We start from the raw sequence: 21,225 nt of genomic DNA on the forward strand, positions 1-21,225 counted from the left end.
TATTTTATAACATCAAAATTTTGGGGGCCATATTTTATATGTAACCTCTAACATTTGTGTGTAATTTTGCGTGGTTGTATTTTTTATATACAGAAATTCAGACTTGTACACACAAACTGCATTTTCATCCAAAGTAAATGTTTTATTATTGTTATTATTACAGTAGAACTCAAAAGTTTCAATTAAAGATTGTTGGAATTAAGCCTACAAAATGTACACATACAGTACAACCTTAGAGTTACAAACACCTCAGGTATGGAGGTTGTTTGTAACTCTGAAATGTGTGTTTACAACTGAACATTGACTTAATACAGCTTTGAAACTTTACCATGCAGAAGAAATATGCTGCTTTCCCTTTATTGTTTTAGTAGTTTACATTTAAGACAGTACTGTACTGTATTTGTATTTGCTTTTTTTTTTTTTTTTTTTTTTTTTTTTTTTAAGTCTCTGCTGTTACCTGATTGAATACTTCTGGTTCCAAGTGAGGTGTGTGGTTGACTGGTCAGTTCATAACTCTGGTGTTTGTAACTCTGAGGTTCTACTGTATATTGGTTATATTTTAGGGTGTTGGGCCTTAAGGACCAAATCCTCGTCCTACTGAAATCACTTCAGTTTAAATGGGATTAGGATTTGGCCCATAAAGAGAAAATCCTCTTCCAAGTCTCAGATCTGGGAAGTAAGAAGGTAATGGGATAAGAAATTATTTTCCCAAGAGCATAAGCTAATACTGGAGATACTCTGTAGAGGCATTAATATTCCCTTTTTTAGAGTGAATGGAGTGGTAATAAGGCCTGGAGAATATTCGTATTTTAAACCCTCCAACCCAATCCATATTCCTCTCTTGTCCTGCCCCCACTCACTCACTGCACACTGGATATTCAGCCCCTCCACACCAGACCCTGAGTCCCATTTCTGTTTTTCACAGAGGGCTCTCACATCCCTAGAGGAGGTCTGTGATGCACTGTATGTTTATCTGGACCTATGTTTTAAGCATAATCAGCTGATGTAAGTTAGAGAGTTCCATTAAAGCCCGAAGATCTGGCCCATAGTTTTCTTCCACAAGACCAAAAATAAACTGGTCATACAAAACAAGTCACTCACTCATGTGACAAGAATCTTGAGAAAAAGATTAATCTTTACACCACAAAAAAAGTTTACAGCCATTATACATGGGAACTATTGTGTCTCAGTGCACCCAAATGCTACTATGAGCACTATACAAATGTCTGTAGTAATAATAATAATAGCCATATTAGTGATGCAAATGTATGAAGCTTACTCTAGTTTTAAAATGTTAGAGGGTAAAAACTTTTTCATTAAAGACTATACAGAGAGTAGACACGCATTTGACGAAGTGAGTATTCACCCACGAAAGCTTATGCTCCAATACGTCTGTTAGTCTATAAGGTGCCACAGGACTCTTTGTCGCTTTTTACAGAGAGTATAACAGCGATAGCAACATTGTTGTTGGAGACATGGATAAGTTGCAGAGAAATAATTCTCATTTCAAAGAGAATCAAAAGGAGATTGGCAAGGAAAACTCCCTTTTCCCTAGATCCAGTGTACATTTAATCATGTTAGGGAATGACATTTAAACTGGGGAGGAATGGACTTGCAGTACCCTATAGTTTTCATGCACATGCTTGGGTGAAATCCTGGTCCCACTGAAATAAATGGCAAACTTCCTTTCACTTCAGTAAGGCCAGGATTTCACCCACCTTTTCCTTGATGAAGATGAGTTCTCAGACCAGTATTGGCCTGCTAAATCCAGGGTTGTGAGTTCAATCCTTGAGGGGGCCACTTAGGGATCTGGGGCAAAAATCAGTACTTGGTCCTGCTAGTGAAGGCAGGGGGCTGGACTCGATGACCTTTCAAGGTCCCTTCCATCTCTATGAGATAGGTATAGGTATGAGGTAAAAATATTTTCTGCTGGGAAATAGGTCAAAGTAAACCTGACTGCATATTGCATATGGTACATATCAAATACTCCATCCTAAACAGAGTATTCCTCAACATTGCACTCAGATAAGAATGTGATGGGTGTCCTAAAAATACTTGGTGCAGAAGATCAGATAGATACAGTCAACACAGGTATATGTTAACACAAGACAGGTTATATTTATTGGGCTAACTGTGAATATAGTAAATTATATATTCCCATGAACTATTGATGACTCATATTAGATAAGAGCTAAAGGAACAATGAGGGAGTCAGTAAGTCATAATAACTACAGAAATTAAATAATATATCAGTATCTGATATTTTGTTTAGCTGATATGTTGATTTGTACTTAAAGAAGTACTTTAACAAGTAACAATTTTAAGTATTGTAGTGCTGTGATGTATCATGTCACCCTCAACTCAAGAAAAAAACCCACAGCATTGGAGCCATTTAAAATAAAAAGCTATTTATGTTCATTGTTTATTTCTTGGATTTGGTTCACGTAGTGTCCTCTGGAATGCTGACATGACTGTACTGTTTCTTTCATTCTTTTCATATTCTCTTTCACGTTATTTCACAAAATTAACATTTTTTAAAGACATTACTTATTTGCACATCTTGGCCAGACTCTGTTTCCATTTGTACTGATTGGAGTTTGGTATTAGCATTTGAGGGCAGAGGATCAAGCCTTCTTTTGAGAGTTGAATCAGGCACTGTGGGCAGGTAGAGCCCTGCAGGCTATCCTTAAAGGGTTTAGGACCATAATTTAAATTATTACCACTAATCATCATCATCTTTGGTAGCTTTGCCTCCCTTCTCCCCTCCCCATACATATTTTAACTTAATCTAAAGTCAAACTGAAATTAATTTAAGATGTATTTAATTCTTTTCTGAATTTCTCTCATCTTTCAGGTAAATGTTGAAACCATGTGTTGATTACCCTCAAATCCTATCTTAAAATCTTGGAAGAAAACCCTGTCATTTCTAATAAAACTAATACTTTTATTTAGCTAGTCTGTTAGCTCTTAAATTAGCATATTAAAATTTTTAAATAGCACCCACACGCTTTGTTATGTTATACAAATATTTGTCTGATGACTGAACATAAAAGCATTTATCTAGTCACTTACTCTAAATGGGTGTAATATTGCATAAGTAAATTTAGATGACTGAAATTCTGAGACTAAAGAAATTACAAATTACTTTAGATCCACTATAAATACTATTGGAATTAGATTATCTAACACATGGATTAGAAGAATGCATAATAAGAAAACTTATTATGCAAACGACCCTTATTGTTACCTAGTAGCTATTTACAGATTTTCCTTCTACAATCGTACTGTAACTAGAATTTCTGCCACTCGATGTTCATTATAATTCACAGATACCCGCTACTTAGTATTATAGTAGTGAAGCATTCAGTGTATCATATATTAAGAATGTTCATGTTAGACAAATATCAGAGGGGTAGCCGTGTTAGTCTGGATCTGTAAAAAGCAACAGAGAGTCCTGTGGCACCTTTAAGACTAACAGATGTACTGGAGCATAAGCTTTCGTGGGTAAATACCCACTTCGTCAGACGCATGTTAGACAAAGTCACCCATTGTGTATTAAATGCACTTGCTGTAGTATCAGATTCATATTTTTAAATGCAGAATGACAACTTTTGGCAAACAATCACTGATATTGTTTAGGGTTACCATATTCAAACATTTAAAAAAAGAGGACACTCCACGGGGCCCCGGTCCCGCCCCCAACCCTGCCCCAACTCCGCCCCTTCCCTGCCCCAAACCCCACCCCAACCCCGCCCCTTCTCCGCCCCCATTCCAACCCCTTCCCCAAAGTCCCTGCCCCAACTCTGCCCCCTCCTCTGAGCACCCCGCATTCCCCCTCCTCCCTCCTGCTCTGATCTTGGTTGGGGGTTGCTAAGTGCTTCCCTGCTCCCCACTCGCCCTGCAGCCTCTATGCCCCTGCCTGCCCTGCTCCTCCTTGCCCTGCAGCCTCTGCACCCTCCACCCCTGCCACCTCTGTGCCCCCTGCTCCCCACTCGCCCTGCAGCCTCTGCGCCCCCTGCCTGCCCCGCCCCTGCAGCCTCTGTGCCCCCCCCGCCCCTGCCACCTCTGTGCCCCCTGCTCCCCACTCGCCCTGCAGCCTCTGCGCCCCCTGCCTGCCCCGCCCCTGCCGCCTCTGTGCCCCCCCGCCCCTGCCACCTCTGTGCCCCCTGCTCCCCACTCGCCCTGCAGCCTCTGCGCCCCCTGCCTGCCCTGCCCCTGCAGCCTCTACACCCCGCCACCACCTGCCCTGCTCCCCCCGCTCACCAGGCAGAGGGAGAGCTGCAGGCTCCACATGGACTCAAACACTGCCGTGCTGCTCTGTGGGGGAGGAGGGAGCAGAGGAGGGGGAGGGACTCTGGCTGCTAGAGGCCCTAGTGGCTGTGAGCGGCTTTCAATCAGGCCAGGCGTCCAATCAGCCGCGCCGCACTCTGCATGAGGGGAAGGGGGAAATTCCGGACATTTCTACTTGATTAGAAATCTCCCCCTGGACGGCTATTTAAAGCTGAAAAACCCGGACATGTTCGGGGAAACCCGGACGGATGGTAACCCTAGTATTGTTTCATGCTCTGTTAGAAGCATGAAACAATATCAGTGATAGTTTGAGATGCTTTTGAGAAGTGATTTAGATTCTCTGGCTCCTTTGTGCCACTCCAACAGCACAAAGGGGCTAGAATCTGTCCAGGTGTCCCCAGCAGTGTGAGGCAACTGCAGCAGGCATGCAGCTGGCATTGCTGACTCCTACATTACCCTCTCTGAAGCCACTAGCACAGAGGGCATATCAAGGTGTTGTCTTCTGTCCACAGCTGGCAGATGGCCTTTTGAGGATGAAAGCAAGGCAGGATAAATAAATCTATGCTGGGTCTGGAGCCAGCATAGAATCAGCCGCATGATCGGGAGCTGTAGCTTGCATCCCCACTTTGCCCAGCTGAGGAGAAACGGGGCTCAACTGAGAATATAGGCCTGTAACTGCATTGTGAAAATAACAGACTTAAAATATTAAATATTTGGATAACCATATGAATGTTGTATTGATCTTCAGAATGAGATCACTAATACATCATTTCACAATTCATGACCTCAAACTCTTCAGTAATTACAATGTCCAATTATGTGATGGTAACAGTATTGCATGTTGTCCTATATCTGTTGTATTGGGGAGGACACTCCTCCAAGGCTCAAAGTTCATGTAGTTGTTTGGGAAAATTATGCTTTTCCTGTGTAATTTGTGCAGAAAGGGTAATTGTTAATTCCTCTGATATGTGGACAGGGTTACCCCTAAACTGAAAGGGGATATAGTTAGCAAAAATGAGCCAATAATATAAATTCATGAATAAAAAATTGTTTTTGTTGTTGAAATATCAGGCATGCTGTTTAATCTAGCCCCTACAAAAATCTGTTTTGTGTAATTTATGGAGACAATATGATCACTGGCCAGAGACTTGAGTTCTATTGCTTATCGTGTTGCAGACTGTGTAACCTTGGGCAACTCACTTAGGATAATATTTTTTAAAGTGCCTAAGTGATTTAGGAGCATAAGTCTCATTGACTTGCAGTTAGGCTTAGATAGTAAATCACTTTTGAATATGGATTTATCCTCCTAAGTCCTTAGGAGCATAAGGGTGCTTATGAAAATGCACCCCTTAATACCTTAGATGCTTTTGAAAATGCACCTCTTAATACCTCCATACCTCAAAATTCTAAAAATTAAAAAAAAATTAAAAAGGGGTTGGGGAAATGAGAGGTGGGAATGATACTTATTCATATTTGTAAAATGCTTGGAGATCTAATCCTGAAATGTTCTATTCGTGTTTATTAAAATTTTGCCAACATTAGGGGTGATATTGTCCCAATGATAAAGTGTTTTTGAACAATTTCTCCAATATGTCAGGAAAAGATATGCCTTCCTTCCAGTTCACAAGGTTATTTTCTACTTTAATTTTCTAGCCAATGGGTCTACTCATGTGCTTGAATTTAAAACACATGCTTAAGTACTTTCACTGGATCAGGTCCACACTGTTCACAGGTGATTACTAGATCAAGCCTTTCCCCCTACCCCTCATATCATAAAACACCTGGATAATTCTAGGATTGGTGCATGTAGTGCCAATGTTACCTTTTTGTTTAAACCAGCAACCTAGCCGTTACGTACATTTCCTGTTTTCCCCCTGTTCCTTTAGAATCTGGATGGAAGTGTAATTTTAGAAACTGTCACATTAAGTAGTTCATACTATACCCCCAAAATATAACAGGACAATACAATAGATTTATTCAAATTAAAGACAAAACAATAATTGAGTGCAAAATGTGTTAATTTACATAGTTTCCTTAATTCCTAGAAAGGTGTGGTAATTATCAACTCTTTTTGCATTTGCCATTATACTCTCTCCAAACTGATGGCTACAACCAATATATTTCTCAAGTCACATAGAGAAACAGCCAAAAAAATGAAGGTATGTCAGCTTGAGTCAAATATGTGCAATCAAGTAGTTTGTGCATCAGTGTATTAATTTGGACATTCAGGTGTCTACACTTTAATTCCAGAATGTAATTGCTATGTTGATATATTTACTAGATGGATGAATTGACAACTTTGGAACAGTGTTCTTGTAATCATATATTTTGGCATAAGTCTTCAGAAATAAATTCAATTTTTCCCTTTCTCAAATGTCTAGATATAGTACTTCATATTTTTTCATATGATGAGAAAAGTGTGAGTATATTGTGTGACAGGAATAAGAACAAACCTGCTAACAATTTCAGATTTTGTGAGTCTTTTTATGCCTTTCTGACATACTGGTTAAGAAACTCTTCTTGCTTGTTTTTCTGTTCTCTCTTTGGATCTAATGCCATTTATGGAAAAGAGGGGAATGACTGGCTCATTGCCTAAAACAGAGTAGGCAGGTTTATACACAGAATTTTTGTCATTATATTTGTGGCTTTCCCAAGAAATTTAATATTGAATGTAAAAATATTATTATTAGTTAGTAAATGTCAGCAAGATGTATCAAATACAATATAAACCTATACTGACCACAATTTACTAAAGTAAACAAAATGTCTCCAAGCCAAATTATGTGAAGACAGATGGAGATACTTTGTGGAATGAAAGTTGGAAAGTTATTATTTACTAGGAAAAATAATGCAGAGAGCCAAATCATTGAGAACAGAGTCCAATTTATTAAATTTTATCCACAGCTTTTTGCTTTTAATTCTTAAGGTGTCTTCTAGATTATTTAAATTGCTTAGTGCAATTTTAGGAATACACTAATGCTGTAAATGCAGCAGCCATTATATGGGATGCTTGGCCATAGCTTGGATATATTAGACATTACAACATATTTTTGTGTGTGTTATTTTTGGGGGTGGGGAAAGGTAAGTGAGGGAGGAAATTTTGGCCAGCATTACTCTTTTCAGGATACTTAATTTCTATTAGGACTGCTATTAAAAAAAGAAAGGCTTCATTTAAAAGGGTGGCCTGCCTCTTTAAGGGCCAGAAGGCCTTGGGCCGGTCAGCCCTGTTGAACTGTTCAGTTAGCTGTACCCTGCTACACCTGTGCAGGGTGTGGGACTTAAAAGGAGGAAGAGGCAGCAGGTAGGAAATTCTAGGGACATTCTACTAGAGTCTTAAGGAAAGAGCTGGCACGTGTGTGCTCTGTAGCTAGCACAGAGGTAGCAGATAAGCCAAAGAGGAGAAAAAGCCCTAAGGATTAACAGTTTAGGGGGAAGTTAGCCTCCAGAGGAGCAAATTGTGGCAGGGAACTGTCTGTAAGAAGAATGGGCAAAGGGCTCTGTAGAGCCTGAGTAGCCGTGAACTGCCTGAAAAGGGTTACTTGAAAATGTAGAGTGAGCCTGAGTAGGGCAGAGTCCCCTGGCTGGGGAGGAGAGAAGATGAGGTAAGAAACCAGGCTTGAGCTAGGAACTGGCTAAGCACCAAGACCTGCTGGATGCCCTTGGTGAGAGAACAGACCTGATCTGGATGGTTGGGTTGATTGTAGCACTGGTGTTGCTAGTGAGACAGCCTATTGGGAGTCTGCTTCTAAAGAAGGGGACTGAAGCTGAGCTGGGGGAGGGGGCTGCAGGCTCCTTTATTTTGTTGATTTCTGTCCTTTTTGACCCCAGAAGGAGTTGAGTATTTTAAAGTACCTTGGTTGAAGATTGTTGTGGGGAAACTGACGAGCATTGTCATGCTGTGTCTTGCTGCAAAGGGACACTCCAAGAGGGGAGTCTTGTAATACAGGTCTGTCATATCTTACGCGCATTTAATATGCGCGATTTCAGCTTTACGCGGTCGGCCAAAAAAAAAAAACCCAAAAAAGAGAAAAACAACAATTTCAATACTGTACCTGTAGTGCGGGCGATTTTGCCCTCCATTGAACTCAATGTAATTTTGACTATACGTGGTTTTCACTTTACGTGCTAACCGTGGAACGGAACCCCCCATGTAAGATGAGACAGACCTGTACTTTGTCTCAGTGGGGGAAATCTTTTTGTAACCAATTAGTTTGGGAGCAGCTCTATGAAGTTGCACCAAGCCTGGTTGTTCGTTTGTGGGGTTTTTTGTTTTTTTGTAGCTAAACATAAAATACTTGTATGCATGGGCCCCATTTACTTTATCATAGATATACTCAATCTGTTGCTAAAGGTTATTTCAGCGGTCAGTGAAGTAAGTATCAGGAGGGCTCCAAAGAGGTTAAATTCATTTCAGCTATGAAGTCCAACAATCACAGCTGCATGGTCCTTCCTCATTATCCTATTCCTCACCAAACTATTAGGCCACTATGAAGACCCCACCTGCTCACTGAAGCTGCATTTCTGAAATGCTACTCTCCAGCACTGGTGGCAGCCCTTGCATGTGAAGCCTAAATGTTGTGGAGAGTTTTGCATTTGACTTTCTCACCAGACTGAATTGTGCCTTTGCTCAGCAGGTGGCCCTTAGAAGCAAACCACTCTGCTAGAAAACCTAGCCAAGTCAATACTGTCAGTATCATGTTCACTCTGTGGGGTTCAGTTTTTGCGCTCACCCTCCTTCAGAGCTCCTGTCAGAGAGTGCGGCTTTTGTTTTCACCAGGACTTTGTGGCAGTAGGGATTCCTCCTTTGGCTATCCTGCCCTCCTCTTCTCTTAAGCCAGTATCACCCTCTTTTGCCATCTTATCACCCAGTGGATCAGCTAATAAGTGTAGTGGCTTATTCTGTTGGATGCCAATGTAAAACAGAGAAACACTTAACCTAATATGTCAGATATTACCTCTGAGTTTGTCGACCATGCGAAGGAATGACACACAATCTTTGATATTATACCAGTTTTAAAGATCGTTGTAACACAATAGTTAGGGATCAAAGATTGTGCTGACTTTTCCAGACAACTGATATGCACATAAAGTCCTACATTGGCCCATTCATCATTTATAACTGTGAACACAAGGAGGCAATTTAGGGCTCAATGATCCTATTTTCCATGAGCAGCTGTAGGCTTTACAAGCACTAGAGATGCATATGTAAATTTGGCCGGTGTAACATTTGAAAATTTGTTCCTAGGATTTCAATCCTAGATAATAAATTGCATAATTCCCCTCTAACAAATTCCCAGTAATCAGTGGTTTACTCACAGACAGTAGTGTACACAGCCACTTAAATATCTAAATGTCAAATTTTAAAAATTGGAATCAATGCACTGTTCTAAAATTGTTAGATTATTGGTGCAAACTCAATTCCCATTAGTTGTAGTTTTTGAGCACACTGCTTTATAATTAGAAATGTGTCATGCATGCAGTTTCAATGTATCAAGAATAAAAAGACAGACGAAGTTTGATCAGCTTCTTTTCAAAGTCTACAGCACCTCCCTGTGTCTATTAACACATTTAAAAGCAAGCTAGATGTGGAAGAAATGGAAGTAAAGTGAGGCATATTTATTAAAATTTCTTCTATGAAAAAATATTTAAAAGCTCATGTAGCAATGCAGGGGATTTTTTTGTCATCCAAAAACTTAACTGGTCTGTTTACCAAAATGTACTGAGTTTGGATTAAACTGATGAGAGTAGGATGGTTGGTGATCGTTGCTGCCTCTGAAGCAGATATTATTTTGGTTACAAGGGTTATGAAAGTGGGCACAATCCTTATTTACACTTATGGTTACACATTGATTTATTAACACCCTGACTCTGATTTCCTTTGGATGATATTCTGCTTAAAAAAAAAAATCATATAGCATGTTTTTTGTTAAACCAAATGTCTGGATCGTGTTGTCATGCCAGCCTATTGTTTCAGCCTTAAGTGTCAAATTCCCAATATAGGATTATGCCTACTTAACTATCCCCATATTCTCTGAAAATCATAGCAGAGCTACTAAATCCGGTTAAAAATTGCTTATGCTTACAAATGTTAAAATAAGCTTAGAATGTCAAGTGAAAACCCAGATGCTTTCCCGCTTCCCATTCCCAAAGCAAAAGCTAGTTACAGCAAATTAAATCCAATCCTAACCTTACCTAGACTGGTAAAAATGGGAGCCATATTTCACTGCCAGTGGTAGCAACCTGGGAAGCTGTAGTGTAGACAGAACTCAGTCATTTTACCTGTCTTTTGGCTAGCCCTATTTAGCCTGCATGAGCACAGTTTATACTACAGCTGCTGCTATTGCTACCACAGGTGGACTGCACCAGTGGGTCCTAGCATTGAATTACAGCTCCCATTATAGCCAGTTGAAATGGAAGCTATGCTTACACAGACAGAAAATCATATTTTACAGAAATATCCACAAGAAAAAGTGAGAAGCTGAGATACTGTGTCAAATGTCTGTATTATAATGCTGATCTATAAACTAAATATAACATACTGAAATGTTATTTTCTACTATAATTTAATGACAATAATTTAAAATATTATTTCCCAAGATAAAAAGCTCTTCAGATGGGATAAACTGGCATAACTCCATTGATTTTAATGAGGCTAAGCAAACATACACTAGCTGAGCAGCTAGACGGTTACGTTTAGAATACCTGGTGTTCTGTTGATAAATCCTATGAATATTAGGTTAATTTAGTAAGCAGTACATGGGAGTTATGTGAACAAATCCCATTATAAATTCAACTTCACCTTGTCCTTCGTTTCACAAGCTAAATGCATAACATGTCAATAAAGCATATTGATTGCAACAGTATTTTTACTGCCTCTGTGTGTTATGCGTGCGGTTGTCAGCCACATATGTGAATATCCATTTCCAGCTTTTCAACACCAATTGTTACACACAACTTTTTCCATGCATACAAATGATGTAATGCATTATGAAACTTGTAGTCTGACAATACAGCAGCTATAATTGTTAACCTCTATTGTGCTCTTGCTGTATGAAACTCAGTTTCACTGTTAACATTTGTTTAATTTTTTTCTAACTTACTGGTCAGTTCATATGACACTTCCATCAGCTCGTATCCAGAAGTCAAAATGAACAATAAAGTCAATGGTTAATATAGACAGCTGAAGTTCAGCTCCTATAGATGGTCAATTATGCAAGAAAGCAATGTTGCATGCTAGGAAAGTAATGTTCTTTACTTGCCTAAATTAATTGTGCAGTGATGAGAAAAGTGTTCCATAGTATATTACTATGTGATACATCTTGAAACAGGGAGCATTATGAGTACATACTTACAGATGTCTGGGATATTGCAGAATTCCAAGGTTAAAAATAAATAAATCACACAGTCCCATTTACTCAGTACTCAAAGACCCAACAAATCTAAAAATGTTACTTTCAACAATTGAAACAACACAGCTGGTTTGAAGTGGCAAACAAGGAGATCCCATGCCTTCCAACAAAGACTATATTAGGAATCAAAGTGACTACCAAAGTACTGTAATTTCTATATAGCAATCTGGAAAAATACTTATTGCACTGAGATACCAATTGAAACTGTATACTCCTCTAGTATAGATAGTAAAATATGCCTCATTAAGTTTTTTCCAGCTCCTGATTCAACATATGTCATTTTAGTAAAAGGTATTTACTACATATAACAATACTACTTTTATTGTCAGCTTTTATAGGGCTTTTCATCCATAATCTTAAAGTTCTTTAAACCCCATTTTGCAGATGGAGAAACAGAGATAAAATTACTTGCCCAAGGTCACTGAATAAGTAAGTTGGAAAAACTGGAATAGATGTTAGGCCTCCTGATACCCAGTCCAGTGCCACTAGACCACATGTCCCCACAAAATGGAGAAATGTCATTTCATTCCATGTATTTTCCTAGAAAAGGTGAGCTCAGTGCAGTAATGTGAGATGTTGACCCAAGATAACTTAACAGATTGTAAACATTGACAAATATGGCTAGGTTGAGAGGAGGCAAAGTAATTTATCGTTTTAAAAATATATGTCTATATTCTTCAACTGCAACTGAAACTACACTGAGGAGTCATTAAAAACTCATCACTTGCCACGGAGTTCAATATTAAGTACAGAAAGATTCAGTTATTACTGCAGTTACATGGTCAAGATATCTCTAGGATTTTGATTCTCCACAGCCTTGCTCCTTGTGTGGTCATTTACACTTGTGCAAAGTGAGTATAAGTGCTACCATTCTAATTTAGTAGTATTTTACACACACTTTGCACAGGTGTTAAGGACCATGCCACACATAAATCAGTGGAGATTCACAGGTTATGGCACAGATTTCTCAGGCCATCTGAAGAGCATGCAGCTCAAGTGTCTTTAAGGGACCTTTATGATCCTGGGGCTGCTAGGTACCAGTTGTCCCAGAACAAGTTAGAGCAGCATGGAGACTTGTCTCTTGCACCAGCTGCCAATGGATCCCAGAGAAAAGTTGGATGCAGGGGTACCCCAGCCATATCGGTTTTCTACTGGCTATGCCCCCATTCGCTGGCTGCCGAGAGAGAGAGAGTGTATGTGTCGGGGGGCAGTATTTAGTAGTAACCACTAGAGTGGTCCTTCTCCACTTGGGATTTTCTTAGGCAAGATAAATAGCCAAATGGCCAGATCTACTGGCTTTAGGTCCGCTCACAGCTACAGGAGTGCTCTAGAGAGAAAATTGGGGTCTATATGACAGAGGTCCCAAATATTGCTATATATATGAAACACTTTCTCCAGTGTAATAAATTACAAGAGTGACCATTAGAGTTCAAGTCTGAGGCAAACTCAGACTAGAGTTTATCATGCTTTGAGTCCTGGATCTCAATTAAACCTTCAATGTTTGCAAAACTTCAACTGCAATGTGCACTCATGGATTTCCAATTTGGGTAGGGTATACATCTGAGTTTTTCATTAAATCAGGCACATACCCATTGGGAACTATGAATTTTATCCATAGCTGTTGAGAAGAATATGCTAAGGGACTCTGAAATGCTGCCTTTGAAATATAATATCATTTAAAGATAAACCTGCCCAATAATTAGATAGCGAAATGAATCCTCACCAATCTTTATACTATGTGTAAATTTAATAACAAAATAAAAATGTGTATCATCATACAATCATATGATCGAACATCTAATATTTTAAAGTAAAAAAATAAAATAAACTATTTAAAATCATCATTACTGTTTAAAATAATGCTGATTCCTGTAGCGATTTCAGTATCCATGGATTAAAAAGATCTATTTTTTAAATTATTTGTTTTCTTTCAAAGGGGAAAATTGGAGGATACATAGAAGAAGGGGGTGAACTTTCATCAGAGACCATGGCTGGGCTGTAGTTTTAAATCTGCATAAATCAGCTTCAGTTTACATAGGACATTTTTAAAGGATAGATTGTTCAGGCAAACTGGAGAATAGGAGAAACTTGCTCTTTAGAACAAATACCTTTCATTTTTCCTGTTCTTTCATTAGAGCTAGTCAAAACTTTTCAAAGGAAAGAGTATTTATAAAAAAAAGTCTTCATCAAAAATAATTTTTGTTAAATACTGACATTATGAATTTTTTTTTGCCAGAAATGTGCCTTATTTTTTGTCAAAAAGGTTATCAGAGATTATCAAAAATGTCATCAAAATGTTTTTTTTTAGATTTACTAGCAAAGTTCTTGGGAAAAGAAATTGATTGCCATTTTGTTAACCTTATCAGTAATGTATTCTATAAGTATTTTTAAATTCAATACATTTTTTTAAAAAGTGAAAAAATGGGTCAATTTTGAACACATCAAAATGAAAAAATTAAAATATCAAAATTTTGAAATTAGTTTGCAAAATTGGGTTTTCATTTTTGACCAGCTCTAACTTTATCATATGAAAGGCTCTAGATCTTACAAGAAAACTCTAGGTTGTTTACTCTAAGTTCCAGAGTCATACAACCATGTAAAAATAAAGATTTTTTTTTAATCCACCCTAGCAATAATAAAATTTAATTCAAAGACTCTTCCACTTTCCACTTCTTTGTGGAAGGAAGTACTTTACCCATTGATTTAAGGGAGAAACAACAATTTGTACATTTTTTTTAGAAACATTTCAAGTTAAATTTTTAATTTTTTATAGGTAGACTGGTTCTGGAATTTGTTCATTAAGAGAGATTGTAAACTCTCCCAAGTGGAACAGATACAATCTCCTCCACTTTCAAGAATGGTGAAAGGTGAGACAAGATATGATGGAGTGCCAAACTCTTAACCTCTTATTCAAAATAGCGAGCAGTTTGGCTCAATATGACTTATGTGAATAAGCATTTGCCAGTGAGAAAGGTAGTTCAAAATCTGATCTAGATTAAGGATAAAATTACCTGGCAATCATGGTGTTTTCTGGTTGTTGTTTCCTTAGATACAGTCATTCTATTTTTATACTTTGGATTATAATCTATGCCTTTTCTATACTAAATCTAGGATATGTCTACAGATCAGCAGGAGATATTACAAGATGGTTCAGCCTTGTATGTCTTTTGTATCACATTTGCTGGAACCCAATTAAACCTGAGTTTCCATTCTTGGCATTGCATACCAGTTTATATAGTTTTATTCTATTGTCTGGCTATACCAAAAGAAGTACAGGAGGTATTTGACATGGGTTTAATCAGGCCTCAACTTTATTATTAGATATCTGCGACTGCCCAGCAGATAAAAGTGTACAGTGCAGGTAACCCCGTGTTTGTTCTGTAATTACCTGGGGGCTTTTTACCAGCACCCCCTCTTTTTTTCCATCCAGGTCCTCCAGCAAATCCATTGCTGGAACCTTACCATCCACCACCCCTTGTAGGAAGGTTAAGGTGGGCTATAAAAATGGGGGGTTAGCTCCTTACCGTACCAATCATAGGACTCCCCAACCACCCCCATTTGTTCCTTTAGCGAACATGTCTTTTTAAGTCCTTTTCCAAGCCATTTATCTGGTCACTGTACACTTTTCCTATGGATCACCTGCACTGGACCTCTGCCTTACACTTAAATAATGAGTTGCAACATCTAGCCTACCGTCCTTCATGCCATGCATGAACAGAGCCCTTCCTGAACCTGCTGTGGGGAAGCCAAAAAAAACCCAACTGTACCCAAGCCAATATGGTGGTAAGGGAAAAATTCCTTCCCAGCCCCCCTAATAAAGAGGGGGTTAGCATAATGCCCACTGCAGGTCTTGACCAAATCTGGTATTTTACCACCTAAAGGGGAAGGAGGGTGGGTCCTGCTTCAGCCTGTTCTGTGTAAAAGGGAGGCTTCAGGTGCAGAGCTGCTCCTTTTAAATCTTGCATTCCTAGGGGATGAGTCAGCAACCACGCTGACCGTTTTCAGCAGTTTTCATCTCCTCCCCCCAGCCATAAAGCACTGTTCCCTTCATTCGGCCAGCCAGCCAAACACCCCACCCCTGCCTAAAGGTGCCAGGGCAGTTGTGTTAACAATGCAATCATGTTGGCTTTTTGTGCATGTGGGTATACAGTATGTAGCAGTTTGGTCCACTTCTAGATTAAATTTGTTAATTTTCAGTGTGGTGGGGTTTAGAGTTGGAGGAGGTGAGGTTTCAGGTTTGAGGTTCAATATGGGCTAGAGTTTAGGTTTGATTAATGATGCTGAATCTTGTGTAATGTTCTTATAAGATTTTGTCCAAAACAGTAGAAGTCTCACAAGGCTAAGTTTGTGTGTGACATTTCTGCTTTTTGTGCTAAGATCTCATTAGAACCTCATTTCTTGGAGGAATTTTGGCCTCGTCCAAAACAGAATGGGGGTGGGGGACAAGGTACTTCCTGGTTTGAGAGGTGGCTTGATACTGGAAATTCACATCTGAAAACTCTCTCCCTTTTTTAAATGGTTATGATTCAAGATTCTGGGGAGGCTTTTGCAATAGTTAAGAAGCCATTTGTCCTCAGAATGAAACTTCAAGACCAACAGAGCATGTAAATTCCTAGAGCGTCATCCAGTCCTACTTGTAAATCCTTTCAGATGGAAGTCAAAAACAGAGCTTATTTTGACTCAATTTTGCACAAAAACTAATACATCTGCAAGACTTCCATAATTAGAATTGAAATGATGGGAAGATCAAGCAGTAATAAGGGGAAGCTAAATTTATTTCAAAAGGTAGCAATTGATCACTAAGAGATCTATCTCACACCTCTCTGCTCCACTTGCTTGGCCTCATTCTATTACTGAGACAGGAATACCTTCTCAGTCTGTATTTCATGTGCCAGTTTCTCTCTCTAATTAATGGAGAGAAATGTTTGACTGTTGACTCGGAGAAGCAAACTTGGGCAAAGTACAGTAAATGGGTGTGGAAAGCAAAACTGAAATTAAATATTCTGAAGGGCTGAGGCTTCTGCCTCACATCTGTCTCTTGATGATTATTTTAGTGTTCTAGTGAGAGGCTCTGGGCTCTTACCCTGCACTTCAACTTTGAGCCTGAAGAGTGGGGTTATTTCTGTCAGATGCGGAATGATTTCCTTTGCCTAGTGGTGGGGAGTATACTATCTTATGATTGACCAAATTTACTCTGTAGTTTTCAGCTGTATGGCCAAGAGATGGGTCTCTACCAGCAGATCTAGAGATGTTTGATACAGAAGGTCTTGTTCCAAGGGGGAAAAAACCCCGAATGATTTACAATTTTTCAATAGCTATTCATTTAAAAATATTTATTTGAAGTTCTCCTTACTGAAATGTGTGTGTGCAATAAACATTCTTCTTATGCCTAAGGGGGGTCATCATTGATCTGGCCCAGAATTCAGCAATTTGCTTTGCTAGCACAGAAGATGTGACGATTAGGTTAGATTTTTGGGGGTGTGCTATTTCTTGGACTCAACCAAGCTGACTGAATTGTTACAATAAGTATTTGTAACAAATTAACTTTGAATTATGAGACATGAATTTGAGATTAATATTAAGGAGTTGCTTCAATATGTTATCATGTAGCAACAATCAACAATGTACAATTGTACATCAAAGTCTGCTTGATGAATGTGTTCTATTTTCTATGTTTTTCATATGGCCACATTTTTGTGACCACATTCTATATGTTAGGAGAAGTTTCATGTGCAAAGAATTACATATTAGATTTGACCCTGTTTTTATTACTTATTGACTCCTCACAGTCATTGATTTGCATTCTTTGGTACCTCAGATCCATAATCTTGATTAATGTGAAAACCACCATGTACTTCGTCCTTCTCAAGTTGCCAGTGCAACATGATGGTATGTCATCAATGAAAGATGTCTAGTTGTGAGGAAGCTTTGCCTATTGTCCATGTTGTACAATACATATATGGTATATGGATAAAGTGTTGATTTCTGTCTGCAAGACTGTCAATCTGGCATCTTTCATTTACACTTAAAATACATTAACACTTAAATATTTACAATGAGATTTCCCTACTTGAATCTGAGTTTATCGCATGCGTCTGATAGTGAACCAGCAGATAGAGGGGTGTTCTACATCTGTGGCTTTATGATAGGATCTAGTTTAGATTCTCTCCTACATTCAGGATACAGGAAACCACAGTGTTTTTACATCAGCATTTCTATTTCTTATGGGAGAAAGTTGGGGTTTCCTCTTTCAAATGTAAAGAAATATTTTTGCATTGTTCTAAGATTATACAGTGGGGCTGGCAGCATAGAATATGAAGACATTTTTCAGAGCAGCAACTGAATCATTGACAGCCACAGAAGCTGGTTGACTCTGATGTAACTCTTTTGGGGTATCATCCATGCAGAGAAAATGAATGGTCTGGTTTACCACTTCCAGCACTGAGCATTGCAAACTAGTGAGTCACCTAACAGAGATGATTGAAGTTTACACACGTGGATTTGTCCATTTAGGTAATAGATATAATTTTAAAGACACGTTAGGTAAAAATAAGAGGTGTTTGAGTTTATTGCTGTAAAAATAAAATTTGGCTGGGGAAAGCAAATTAGTCCAATCTTTTTCATATCAGAACACAGACTGGAAATGTGTTTAGTATATGGCCATAAACATATCTTCAGAAAGATTTCTTTCATGTTCATTTGCACTGAGGGTATGCCTCCCCCACACACAAAAAAACCCCAAACTGTAGGCATCTGAATTAAATCAAGAGGAAATAAAGTGAGTTTCTTCTGATTTATATTTTGATTTGATAATACACAGGAGGTCCTCTGAAAATACTACCCTGTTACCATTGCTAAATTGATTTCTTCCATGCCCTCTATCTGTGTATTGTTTTCTCTATTCTGCTTATCCAGCAAAAGCACTAAAGTAATTATCTCCTAGTATATGCAGTAGATGAAGTACAGCAAGCAGATTAAATTTAATATGCTGGGAGACCTCCCGCCTTTTTGTGCGTAAAATTACATGTGGCAGAGACATCTCCTTATCGCATTCCTGATTTAGTAGATAAAGTATTGAGGATTTTGTTGCCAAAAAAACCCAAACTTTGAGGCAAATATGCTACATTTAACTAAAAACCTAGATAGTAGTAATTGAATCCTAAAATAAACACTTATTAAAATCATTAGTATGCAGCAAAAACATGGAATCACAGATTAAGAGCCTTTACTTGAATTTGAAATAATGTTAAATTATGAACCAACATATTGATTAAAGAGCAAGGTATAATGAAAAGCAAATTTTCATAATTATTCGGCAATGTGATGCTATAAACTCATCTAGAGAGACAGTATAGAAGTAATAAACATAAAATATGATTGTACTATGCATTAGTGTTGCAAAAAAAATCAGAATACTTTTTATGTAGAAACAGTTAGGATGAAATCCTGGCCTGATTGAAGTCAGGGAGCCAGGATTTCACTTGTAGATATAGTTCTGTGGTCTTTACTCTGGCAATGTCCCACTGGAAGTCAATGAGAGGTTGCCTGAGTAAAAACCAACTTAAAAAAATCGCTGGATTTGGCCCATGGCCAATAAACTGATGTTTTACATTTCCCAAGCCATATGGTTATACATGATGTAATAGACTGTAGAAAAAAAGGAGACTGGTATAAAAACAAATTTTAAAAAGAAACAGTAAAAATTGCAAAGAGAACTTTGAGTTATGTAAGATGCCCGATGCTAGTTATAATCATGAAGTAAATATGATGCAGTACAATACTTGAAAAGAATAAGAATTTGTTTGGGGGAAAAAAGGTAAATTTTCAACTGAAAAATTACTAATATTACCATCTCTCGCACATAGATTTTTTTTTTTTTTTTTGCTATTCTATAATGCTTCCTAATTTATATGGAAAATAATAGAATAACATTTAAAAGCATCACAGGACAGAAATTTGTTGTTTAATAAACACTGTTCACTAGACCAACATATACCTCTGACACTTTAAAGCAATAATAATTTTGTACTTATTCTCATTTTAAGTGCTACAATGTATAATTCTCTGTATTTTTCTTCTGTCTTAAATAAATTATGCACCAGTTTTCTTGAAGTAGATGTGGTATTTGCCTAAATTTACAATTTTGTACACAAATTGTCAAATGGGTAAAATCAGTGCGTGCAAACATAATATCTTAAAATAGTTGTATATGAAAATCATTTTAAATATTGATATAGGTGGATCAGGATTACTATCAAACACGCTTAGTCCATGCTAAAAGTATATTTAGTATAATTTTACATGTCCACCCTCTCTGGGTGATTGATGTTTTTGGAAGTGAGAGAGGAGAATATTTTTTCATTATCCTAGTAATAATGAGCTGTAGAAGCAATAATAGGTTTTATTCCTAGCCTGGCAAATTGTGCAAATGGTTTTGCAAGGCAATTTTCATAATACTTTCCATTGAATTTTCTAATATTGAATATATTTTAATTGTTCAATCACACATACTGAGCTTGTAGGTTGTTTGCATCCTACATAAATGTGGTTTAACGTTTCATAAGTACTTTATGGGCATAGAGCTTGTGGTTATATATTTTCAGATGTACAACCTTAATTCACTTGTTAAAATAGGCGCTCTGTTTGCTAATAGTTACCAGCTGTAACTAATACATTAGATGTACAACATACTGGTAACGTATTATTTAAAGTGACGCATTTTAAAATCAATACCAAATGTCCTGCTGTATGATTAATTGGAAAACATGTCTATTAGAATGGTTATAGCGCTATACAAAATTATTGTGAAAGCATCATAAATGAAGGGATAAAAAGCCAACAATGCATAAATTTTAAAATCTTTCAGTACAAATTTCAAAAGCAGAGACATCACTTACTGTAGTTGTTGTTTGCTTCTCGTGTCCCTTTTATTTTGCCTCGTTTATCAATCCTCATATACCACTGAGTTCGACAGAAAAGTCTTCTCACTCTTACATCCCCCCCCTCCATATAATCATAGCTTCTGGTATGTCGCTCAGGGCTGGAACAGTTCACATTTGTAGCCATTTGCTCTGGAGTCATGTCATTGCAAGCTAAAGATATAGTGCCCACTAAAAAGATAATGTAAAAATATGATCTGAAGAGCAAAGTTGGCAGGATCCATGTCAGTATCCATTTGTGCATTATAGTGCGGTGTTCTGGGTGTTCATGAACAACATAATGAAAATTAAATCTCAAGTAGATCGTTGCTCCTAGGTCATTGACCTGCCTTCTGTCTTTACAGCGAGTTGTAGATTGGTTTAATTGAGATTGCTTCCTCTTCCAGAATTCTGATCCTTATTCCTTAATAGTTACTGATGTTGAAACAGGATAGCTCCTTAAATATCTTTTCAGTCAGGATATCCTTTAAAGAAACAGGTTATAATAACCTTGGCTGTCATGACCTTCTGTACTACTTGAATTTGCTGCTTGCACTGAAAGTAAAAGATCTATGAGAAAAGTGTCATGGATAAATGTTATGGTCAAT

General features: G+C 38.0%; 2 protein-coding genes across 6 annotated transcripts in view; one reads left to right on the top strand and one right to left on the bottom strand.

The window, feature by feature from the left end:
* The window catches only part of FAM227B (family with sequence similarity 227 member B), a 175,359-nt gene that overhangs the window by 80,369 nt on the left and 73,765 nt on the right, over positions 1-21,225 (top strand). The gene's annotated exons all lie outside the window — the stretch shown is intronic.
* Positions 1-21,225, bottom strand: part of FGF7 (fibroblast growth factor 7) — a 119,967-nt gene that overhangs the window by 41,538 nt on the left and 57,204 nt on the right. For 2 of the 4 annotated variants that reach the window (XM_054041552.1, XM_054041550.1), the window contains one exon: positions 20,597-21,187. In XM_054041552.1, coding sequence (XP_053897527.1) covers positions 20,597-20,882 — 286 coding nt within the window. In that variant the 5' untranslated portion in view covers positions 20,883-21,187. The remainder of the gene's footprint in view (positions 1-20,596; positions 21,188-21,225) is intronic. The other 2 variants (XM_054041549.1, XM_054041548.1) reach the window with 1 other exon arrangement.

Source organism: Malaclemys terrapin, chromosome 10, assembly GCF_027887155.1.
Source record: "Malaclemys terrapin pileata isolate rMalTer1 chromosome 10, rMalTer1.hap1, whole genome shotgun sequence".
NCBI classification, from domain to species: domain Eukaryota; kingdom Metazoa; phylum Chordata; order Testudines; family Emydidae; genus Malaclemys; species Malaclemys terrapin.